The 10,761-nt window shown below is 49.1% G+C and overlaps 1 protein-coding gene across 1 annotated transcript in view; it reads left to right on the top strand.

Annotated features, from left to right (window-relative positions):
• Positions 1-238: 238 nt before the first annotated feature.
• CLTA (clathrin light chain A) overlaps positions 239-10,761 on the top strand; it is a 21,333-nt gene continuing 10,810 nt past the window's right edge. The window contains exons 1-3 of the mRNA XM_007946894.2: positions 239-455; positions 7,668-7,705; positions 9,557-9,674. Of these exons, the coding sequence (XP_007945085.1) occupies positions 239-455; positions 7,668-7,705; positions 9,557-9,674 (373 nt within the window). The remainder of the gene's footprint in view (positions 456-7,667; positions 7,706-9,556; positions 9,675-10,761) is intronic.

The raw sequence follows: 10,761 nt of genomic DNA, 5'->3' as shown, positions 1-10,761 counted from the left end.
TCCTGATTGGGTAGCTCTTGAGCCATTCCTGCTCTCTCATTGGTTGCTCGCTTTACGGCTCGGTAGCACTCACTAGAGCACCCGGATATAGGGATAGGGTTTCCGCTTCCGCCTTTTCCCTCCTCCCGCTTGCCCTCCGAGCTTACTAGCCGCCACAGCGGCCGCTTCCTAGCCAGGTGTTGGTGGGTCGGTTGGTTTGCCTTCCATCGTCATTGTCCGTGCCGTTGAACTACCCGCTATGGCTGAGGTGGATCCCTTTGGCGCCCCCGCCGGCGCCCCAGGCGGCCCCGCGCTGGGGAATGGGGTGGCCGGCGCCGGCGAGGAAGACCCGGCCGCGGCCTTCCTGGCGCAGCAGGAGAGTGAGATTGCGGGCATCGAGAACGACGAGGCCTTCGCCATCCTGGACGGTGGCGGCCCTGGGCCCCAGCCGCACGGCGAGCCGCCGGGGGCTCCGGGTGAGGAGCGCGCGGGCGCGGTGGGCTGGGGATTCAGAGTGGGTCCGAGGGCTCCCGCGTCACTCCCTTCCCTGGCGGACCCGGAGTGAAAAGAGGAAGCGAGACCCCGGCCCAGCCATGCAGAAACGTGGGCTGGGGAAGCTCCCCGGATCTGTGACTGCGGTGGGGCGCGGGCGAGCGAGAGAGCAAACCGAATGGCTGGCGCTTATCGTGCCGCTGAGCAAGTTCTCAGTAGGCGCCTGGTGTGTCTCGAACTTGGCCTGTGGGCAGTCTCATTGGCGCGTTTGGGCCAGTCTGATCCCAGTACAGAACCGGTTACCAGGAAAGGGGGGCAGAACAAGCAAGAGTAATAGTCGTTTTTGAGGTCTTTTAACAAAACCAGCAGATGCAGCTCAGCTTTTAAGCACTTAAGTTGTCCGGAGCGTAGGTTGTGGGGAGGAGGAGGAGCGAATGCGGAACTCGGGAAAGCTGGTGAGGCCCCGGAGAAGGAAACGTGGACCCGGGAGCGCCGGGAGGTCGGCGGGCGCGCGGCTGTGTTAGCACGGGAGCTCCGGGGGGTGCTGCTTCCTCTGGGCACAGCTTTAGCAGCTGGCGTTGCGGAACCCCAAGGTTAGGGTTAGGGAGGGCAGAAGAGGGGACGAGAGAGGGACAGGAGCCGAGAGAAGGCAGTGCGGCCTTCTCCCCAGCCACAGCAGCCACAGCAGCCACAGAGAGAGACTGACAGGTGGGCCAGTTTGGCCTGTGAGTGCTTTATGTGTGTGATGCTCAGAATTGTAGAGGTGGGAGGAAAGGGTGAGGGGAAGAGACCTGTTGAGTGGTACAGGGAGGTGGAGAGTTTCACCAGAAGAAATGAGACATTTAGTGGGGGAAGGTCCCAATTAAAGGGGCCTCTGGCACTGGTCGGGGAGATAGGGGTTCTCTCCACCACCCTAAACTCAAACCTGAAGGGACCTGGTGGGTAATGTAATTGATATAAACAGGCCGGTGAGACAGTAAGGAACAGTGGAGACTGCGGCTTTAGTGCACTGGAGAAGAGGGCTCCACTTATAAATGTTGAGGCTCAGATACCTCAAATTACTGTGCCTGCCTTTGAAGAGCCTGCAAAGGGGGTGGGCCCCGCTGCTTTACAGCTTCTGGCTTCTCTGCTACACCGTGCTGTCTCCCAGGCGGAGCAGTCCTCCCGTAGAACCTATGTGGCAACTGGAAGTGGTGCCATAAAGAACGCGAGTCGAGGCTCATCGCCCCAGAGTAGGCCTATAGTAAGTAGGCTCTGGAGTTGTTCAGGCTGCAGAGATACAAGTTCCAGTGAGCAGGTTAGACTACACCTGCTGGAGCCGCGAGGAGAAGTCCGCTTGGGTGGTTCTTCGTTGGGGGGTTGTTAACATTTGCCTGAGAGTCACAAGATGTACTTTTCAGATCCTTAATTGACTTGCCTTCATTTGGTAACAGAGCAGACTGAGTCCTAGAGAGAAGCAATTGAAGAAACGAGGCGAATTAAGGCTGAGCTCCAAGTCTTCCCACCCTTGCACTGCACCCCTCTGTCCTCTGGTGGTGACAGCAGGCTTTGGAGGAGTGGGGTGGTCATTCCTGAAGGGCAGCTGTGGCCACCCTGGGTAGGAGAGTGGTAAGAAGCAGGACCCCGGGAACGAGGGGTCGTTACACACACCTGGGTAGAAGGCAGTCCTGACTCAGGGCAGCGTTACTTAGTCTGTATCCCCAGTCCCTAGCAGGTGTCTGGCCTGCAGGAGAAATAGAGAAAATCAAGCAGACGCTCAGTCCCTTGTGCGACAAGCCTTCAGCAGAGGGAAGGAAGGGCTGATTGCTGACTTAGTTCCTAGGAAGGCCTTTCTTAGTGAACTAAGCAGTTAGTGACTGAAGCTGGGTTCCTGACAGTTGGCTTAGGTTGGTCATAATGCAGTAGTAAGCACTTCCTTTGGCGATTAGAGAACTAGTGGGACACTTCTTTCTCTCTCTTTTTTTTTTTTTTTTTAAGAGAAGCACTCTGGGATAGTGGTTATGAGTGTGGGCTCCTGTGTTGGCTGCTCGTGTGGTTAGCTTTGAGACCTCGGGTGAGTTATGTAACTACTACCACCACCCTGCCTCGATTTCTCCTTACGCATGCGTAGGCAGCGATGGCATTCGGGGGCGCGCGCTGGGTGTTTATAGTAAGCCGCCCAGTGACTCTTCCTCCTTGGAGGTGGCGGAGAGAGAGATGTGGAGGCCAAGTGTAGAAGTGCTGAGGGCTGAGCAGGGACAGCGGGAGAGGACCCTGGAGGTGCTGAGATAGTTGAGCGATGAGACACTGTTCATGAAGTTCCTGGCACATTCGTTCTTGGAGAGAGAATGGTAGGAAGGTCGGTGAACAGAAGGGTTCCAGAGGAGCGATTGTATTGGTAGTGATAGAAGAGAAGTTCAGGCAACGCTCGCGTGGGATTTCATTTACAAACGCAGCACATTTTCTCTGCTCGTTCGATGCTGTCAAGTCAGTTCCAACTCACCGCGACCTGTGTCTGGCAGTGAGACGCTGCCTGGTCCCGCACTGTCCTCCCAGTCGTTGGCTGTGCCTGAGACCATTGCTGCAGCCACTGTGTCGGCCGTCTCATGGAGGTCTTCCTCTTTCTCAGCGGTGCTGGGCTTTCCCAAGCACGATACTCTTCTTCAGGGACTGGACCCTCCTGATAACTTGTCCAAAGCAGATGAGACGAAGTCTTGCCAGTGTCGCTTCTAAGGAGCATCCTGGCTGCACTTCCTCCCAGGCACATTTGCTCCTTCTGGCAGCCCACCGTGCTCTCAGTGTTCTCCGCCAACACCATTATCCGAAGGCATCAGCTCTTGCTTGGTCTTCCTCATTCATCGTCCGGCTTTCACATGCGCATGAGGCCATTGAAAATACCATGGCTTGGGTCAGGTGCGCCTCAGTCTTCAAGATGACATCTTTGCTTTCTAACACTTTAAAGAGGTTGAGGACTTTTTCAGCAGATTTGCCCAGTGCAATATGACATCTTCCTTGGGCATCCGTTGTGGATCCAAGTAAAATGAAATCCTTGACAGCTTCAGCCTTTTTCTCCCATTTATCAGGATGTTGTTAATTGGTCCAGTTGTGAGGATTTTTGTTTTCTTTGTGTTGAGGTGTAAGCCATACTGCAGACTGTGTACTCTTTGAACTTTAATGGTAAGTGCTTCGAGTCTTCTTCACTTTCAGCAAGGAAGGTTGTGTCATCTGCGTATTGCAGGTTGTTAATGAGTCTTTCTCCAGTCCTGACTCCAAGTTCTTCATATAGTCCAGATTCTCGGATTATTTGCTCAGCAAACAGATTAAATAAGTATGGTGAAAAGATACAACCCTGACACACCCTTCCTGATTTTAAACCACACAGTACCCTTATTCTGATAGAATGCTTGTCTCTTGGTCTTTGCACAGGTTCCTCATGAGCACAATTAAGTGTTCTGGAATTCCCATTCTCAGTGTTAGCCATAGTTTGTTATGATCCACACAGTTGAATGAATTTGCATAGTCAATAAGACACAGTTAAACATTTTTCTAGTATTCTCTGCTTTCAGCCAAGATCCATGTGACATAACAGTGATATCCCTTGTTCCATGTCCTCTTCTGAATCTGGTTTGAATTTCTGGCAGTTTCCTGTCCGTGTACCACTGCAAACATTTTTGAATCATCTCCATATTTTGCTTGCATGTGGTATTGATGATACCCTGCCTAGTACTCTATACCTTTCAGATCCGTGCAGCCCCCCGGCCAGCTCAGTGGTCGCATCGTCCTATTTCAGATGAGGACTGGTGCTCAGATTAAGCAGCGTTCCTAAGGTAACACTAATAGATGGCTTAGCCGGGATTCCGACGAGTCCCACTCGGAAGCCTTGGCCGTAGTCTCTGTCTGGAGTTTCCAGAGTGCCCCAGACGTTTCCTCCCGGAGCAGCAGATGTGGAGCTCGGTTGTCCTGCACACTGTTCTTGCCTGTTTCCATAACTATCTTTTGCCTGAGATCAGTTATTTCCTAGAAAAATATAAGTACGATACCAGATAAAGAACTGAAACTGCCTGCCTGCCAGTGGTCTGGGTGCGTCTTGGACCTAAAGGACAGGGAGCATGTGATCTCCAGGGAGGTACAGGCTAAGGAGGCGTCCAGCCTTCTTTGCATAGTGGTGATCAAAGTCTCTGTCCTTTTGAAAATGGCCCCAGGCTGGAACACATTAACTAAATAGTCAGTGTGCTAGCTGTGAAACATGGACTAGAGTGTAGACCTGGTCAGACCGACCTGCATGGTGGGCTGTGGGATTCAGGATCCTCATGCTCCCATCTCACACAAAATGCGCTCCGCATGTGTTACAGAGACCAGAAGAAAAGGGTCTGTATCTCGGAGTAGACTTTCAGCATCAAAGCGCACACAGAAACCGTCAGGGAAACAATTGATAGTGTCCACTTGCAAGTGCAGAGTTCTTGGGCGCCATAAATGGTTAAGTGCTCAGCTTCCAGCTGAAAGGTTGGTGGCTCAAACCCACCCACAGGCACCTTGGAAAACAAGCTGTTTCCGAAAGGTCCCAGCCTTGAAAACCCTGTGGAGAAGTTCTCTGCACATGTGGGGTTACTGTGAGTGGGATGGACTTGACAGGTGACGACAGCATCCAAGTTAAGTGCTCCTAGGTGGTAAATCCTATACGTTAAATTAAGAGACCAAATCGGCGGAGATGCTTGCAGCCTGAAAGGACTGATGTCTGATGCAGAGAGAACACTTCAGTAAAAAGATAACTGATAGAAAAATGGGCAAAATTCAGTTCTGTGAAAAACAAAAACAATACCAACTATGTACATGATTACCTCACAGGAAATAGGATTTGTACATCAAAGCTACCATGAGGGCTTGTTTGCCTATCAGATCAGCAGGATCAAAAGGATGAATGGTCTCCAGCATCCGTGGTGCCCAGGTGTGCTGCTGCTGCTGTTGTTGTTAGGTGCCGTCGAGTCGTTTCCCACTCATAGCGACCCCATGCACAGCAGAACGAAACACTGCCCGATCCCGCACCAGCCCCACAATCCCTGCTGTACTTGAGCCCATCATCGCAGCCACTGTGTCAATCCATCTCGTTGAAGGCCTCCCCCTCTTTCGTCGACCCTCCACCCTACCAAGCACGACATCCTTCTCCAGGGAATGGTCCCTTCTGACAACATGACCAAAATAGGTGAGACAAAGTCTGGCCATTCTTGCTTCCAAGGAGCATTCTGGCTGCACTTCCTCCAGGACAGATCTGTTAGTTCTTTTAGCAGTCCATGGTACTTTCAGCATTCTCCGCCAGCACCGCAACTCAAAAGCATCAACTCTTCTTCGGTCTTCCTTATTCATTGTCCAGCTCTCACATGCATACCAGGCGATTGGAAATATCATGGCTTGTGTCAGGCGCACCTTAGTCCTCAAGGAGATATCCTTGCTCCTCAGCACTTGATACAGTTCCTTCGCAGTTGACTTTCCCAATGCTACACGTCGTCTAATGTCCTGACTGCTGCTTCCATTGGCATCGATTGTAGAACCAAGCAACGTGAATTCCTTGACAACCTCAGTCTTCTCTCCATTTATTGTGATGCTGCTCATTGGTCCAGTTGTGAGGATTTTTGTTTTCTTTATATTGAGACGTAATCCATACTGCAGACTGTATTCTTCAACCTTCATCAGTAGGTGCCTTAAGTCATCCTCACTTTCAGCAAGCAAAGTTGTATTGTCTGCATATCTCAGGTTGCTAATGATTCTTCCTCCAATCCTGATACCACATTTTTCTTCATGTAGTCCAGCTTCTCGGATTATTTGCTCAGCATATAGATTGAATAAGTGTGGAGGAAGGATACAACCCTGATGCACTCCCTTCTTGATTTTAAACCATGGTGTGCTGTTGGGAGTGATAGAAATTGGCAGACCAGCAGGGGACAAGTGAGCGGCGTTTCAGACGTTTTTAAAAAATATGCTGCAAACCCGCGATTTTACATCACGGATTCATTGTAGAGGAGCTGTGGCATATGCCAACGTGGATTTTAATGATTTTTTTTTGTAATTTTGTATTTCCAAAACTTGACAGAATGCTTAAAATACAACGTGTGCACAAGCAGCTTAAAGTAGAAAAAAGCCATTGATAAGATAAAAACTCTTAAGAATGATCTCCTTTTATGGTAAAATAAAGCATAGGACTCAAACAAGTAGAGAAATTAAATTTTAAAAAGTATCAGAAGACTGTTGAGGTAATCACAATATGTAAACCAGTGGGTGAAATATAACAAGCCGAGGTTGGTTGGTAAATGTTTAGATCCACGGTTTGTGTTTCTGTATGCAATTTGCAGTCTCTTCTCTGAAGGCCTGGCCTGCTCAAATATAACCGAGTTTTAAAGATAACGTCATAGTATTTGGGTTAAATATTTTTCTTACTTACCTTAAACATAAAGCATTTAGATGAGAAAATACCGTCATTGATAATCTTCCCGTTTCCTCAGAAACACCTGCTCAGGAGCCCAAAGTGCATTCTGAGCTGGTTTGTGAAGTTCTGACACATGTAGGTTTATTGTGAAAGTTAAAGTTCATGAGTATAAAGTGCTTAACACTGGCAGGCACGTTGGCACCATCTGGTAGTAAGTAGTAGGTCTCCGACTGGAAAACGTTGAGAATTTAATGGTGTAGATAAATGGACTCCTGAAAAGTGTGTGTTAGAGGGCCCATTGTGCTGAAGAACTTAGCTGTCTGTGCCTTAGAGGAACTGAAAGGATGGAAACAAGCCATTTGGCTGATGGAGTACGTGGCATTTTCTTTTTTTTAAAGTATTTGGTCACCAGGGGGAGCCTGGTGGGGAAAGGATGTACAAAATTTTGAAATACTCCCAAAGCCAAAGCAGAAAGGAGTTGGGAGAAGCAACAAGGCCAATAAAACCAAACCAAACTCACTGCTGTCGAGTTGATTCTGACTCATAGTGACCCCCTTTGGATCTCTTAGGCAGTAAATCTTTATGGAAGTAAATTGCCCGGCCTTCCATGCAGCAGCCGGCAGATTTGAACCACCAACCTTCTGGTTAGCAGTCACATGCCTTAGGCACTGCACCACCAGAGCTCCTAACGGCCAGTAAAATGAATAAAATACTGGGGTTGACTTGGAAAATTGACTGTTCACGTTGGGTTTGATTCGTTAGTGATGTCATTAACAGACTGAAACCTTGTGTCTTGCAGATGCTGTCGATGGAGTGATGAATGGAGAATACTACCAGGTAGGTACTCGGTTTATTTTGAATGATAGTGGCCAAGAGTCCTCTTCTGTGATTTGCGTCGAATGACCTAGAGAGACACGCCTTCCCTTGGACTTTCCCAGGTGTGCTGGTACCCGGAATGTTAGGTGCACAGTGGAGGGCCCCAAAGGTGCGGCCTTTCCTAATGAGGAGAGTGGCTCATTTGAACACTGTGTTTAACCATGTAATCTTCACCCCACCCTGAGAGGTGTGTACTATTGTTGTTCCCGTTTTAAACGTTAATAAACTGAGGCACACAGAGATTAAATCACTTGTCAAGGTAACAAAAGGTAACGTGTGATGGGCGCAGAATTTGAACCCTGTAGATTGTACTCGGGGGGCTGGATATCTGTGGTGACCCCCGTTATTTTCCCTCTGTATCTATTTTCATTTCCAGCCTGGTTTGCGCTGGCTGAAACAATACAGGGAACTTCCTAGTTCCTGTCATTAGATCCCTGCAAGACCGGCTGGGCGGGCTTGACCGGGACTCTGGCTCAGGGTCTGGGATTCCCTGCCTGCTGTGTGGGGCTGCCTGGTACTGAGCCTTTTCTCACTGCGGCAAAATGGCGACAGCAGCTCCAGGCCTCACACGTGCGGCTCCGGGCCTCACGTGTGGATGCCACTTCATTTAGAATGAGTTGATGGGTCTCCCCTCTTCTCCCACCCCCCCAGTTCCTTCTGGACCTGCCAGAAATAATCACTGTAAGCTGGGGGAAATAACGTGGCGTTTATGCTTAGGTTTCTGCCCATCCCTGAACCAGTTAACTGTTCAGAAGGATGAAATGAACTTACAAGTGGTTTAGACTGGGGGTAGAGCCAGATGTAAATACTTTAAGCTTTGCCGCCCTTAGGGTCTCTGTCAGACTACTTTACTCTGTCATTGTAATGCGAACGCAGCCAGAGACAGTCTGTGGCCCAGGGTGACTTTTTTTGCAAAAACAGGCAGCTGGCCTGGACCATAGTTTCCAGTCCCTAGTTTAAAAGTTCTGAGCCAGAACTGGGTTCCGATTCAGACTTCTCCTGTTTACCAGCTATGATTCTAGACGTGTCATTTCTCTGTGCCTAAGTTTAACCTCCTGGCTGTGAAATGAGACTAATTAATTTGCAAGGTGGTTGAGAAATAAAGCTTTTATGAGCCTGGCCATAGAACGTGCTGGTCACTTAGTTGTGGATACTTGAGTGTTTTTGTGTCTTTGTTCTTAGTCTCATTGGGTTAACCAGTTAACATTCCCTAGTTCAGCAGGTCGAATAGTCGTCTGAAGGTTAACATCTGGTTGAGTGTTTCTCAGCCTGTTGCTTCCATGTCTTACCCCTGCTTGTGAGTCCATGGGCTGCCTTCCCCCCTCTCTTCCAGTTGTGACAGGGAACTAACTGGACTGGACTCTCTTTCTTAGAGTTCACAGTATTTGATCATACGGTGTAAGTGCCTCTCTCCCTGTAGAGCACAGTGGCATTTAGAAGTCTTAAGGTCTACACTGTGTTCTGCAGTGTACTTACCTTTGTTACTTGGAAGATACCACTTAAATCCAAGGATTTAAGTGGTTACACCTTCCCCAGTAGGCCTATTCCACCCCCTCCATTCTGTTTCCCACTTATGGCCCATTTATTGATAGGTAGGGTAGCAGTCTCCTTCGTGGGCTTCAAGAACAAAGTGCAGTCGTGTTCAAATGTAAGGTCATGTTGTTACTTTTGGTAATAACTGTATTTACACGCTTCCTTTAACACTGCACAGTAGCCACCAGTTCTGTGTGAAAGCAGAGTTCTAACCTGGATGAAGTGCGTTTCGGGCAAGAGTTCTTGGTGCTGATGGAGCACGTTGTGTTTTATGTTAAGGAGAGTAATGGTCCAACAGACAACTACGCAGCCATCTCACAAGTGGATCGGTTGCAGGCAGAACCTGAAAGTATCCGCAAATGGAGAGAGGAGCAGACGGAACGCTTGGAAGCCCTTGGTAAGGCATCCCTTTCTGTTGCTGGGTGTCTGCTTTAGGTGGACCATTGGCTTGACTCCACTTTCATCCCTTTTTAACTTGAAGTAGCCAGCGTAGCCTTGCCTGCTCCTTCAGAGTCCCATGTGGGGGTCCCAGGGCCACCGCCCACACGGAGGTCCCTGGGCCGCCGCCCATGCAGAGGTGCTTAATCACAGGTCGTTTGTCAGGAGCAGGCAGCCCAGAGCCACCAGGGCGTCGGCTTTGTTCACAGGAAGAGCAGACGGTCCCGTCAGAAAGGCGATGGGCTTGGAGTAACTGGGTTCAGGCCGGCCTTGTGCAGCGGTGGGCCCTCGATTGCTCAGACCTGTGGGGTGCGATCCATGTTACTGGCCTCAGAGGTAGTCTGAAGTGGTATTTTTGAGAGTCCTTTGTAGTTGGAAGGTGTTATATCCATGTGGGAGACTAGCACAGTCCACTTAGTATTTGAAGATTGACTTTGAGGTAATGCTTTAAAGGGAAATGTGAGGTGCGTTAGGAAATATACAATGTGCTTTGTTTTATTTTCACTTTAATAGCCCTGTAAGATTAGTTTTCAGAGCACGGGTGAGGAGAGTAAAGACCATAGGTAGGATAAGCTTTGGGATCACACAGCTAAGAAATGATCGAGTTAGAAATCTCAGCTTATGGCTGCCCCACCTCAGAGTCCAACAGCTTACTCCCCCATGTTGTGTCCTAAATATGTTTCATGTACATGGCCATCTGGCCAGGCAGGCAAAGCCTGAGGTCAGTGTCCACTAGCCTGGCCTTTGGTTACAAGATGTGTACACACAGAGTGTCACCTGTTGGTTCAGGGTAAGTAGAGTCATGGGCTCTGAATGTGGACAGTGGGTTGGAGAGGCATGGTGGAAGTGTGAGGGTATAACCTATGGTGTGTTCCTTGTTCAACTGTTAATTAGAAGTTTCAAACACAGAACATTTGAGAGAAGTGAGAATGAATGCCGTGTACCACCTGGATTCCATAATGAACGTTTGGGTTTTTGGTTTATATAAATAAAACAGATACATACATGTTTTATACACACACATACATGCTTTGCTGCTTTTTTTT

This window comes from Orycteropus afer, unplaced genomic scaffold (genome assembly GCF_000298275.1).
Source record: "Orycteropus afer afer isolate SDZICR_OR568_19922 unplaced genomic scaffold, OryAfe1.0 scaffold00174, whole genome shotgun sequence".
Taxonomy (NCBI): Eukaryota; Metazoa; Chordata; class Mammalia; order Tubulidentata; family Orycteropodidae; genus Orycteropus; species Orycteropus afer.
Note: the sequence above shows the minus strand (reverse complement) of the source record. Positions and strands in the feature narration are given on the sequence as shown.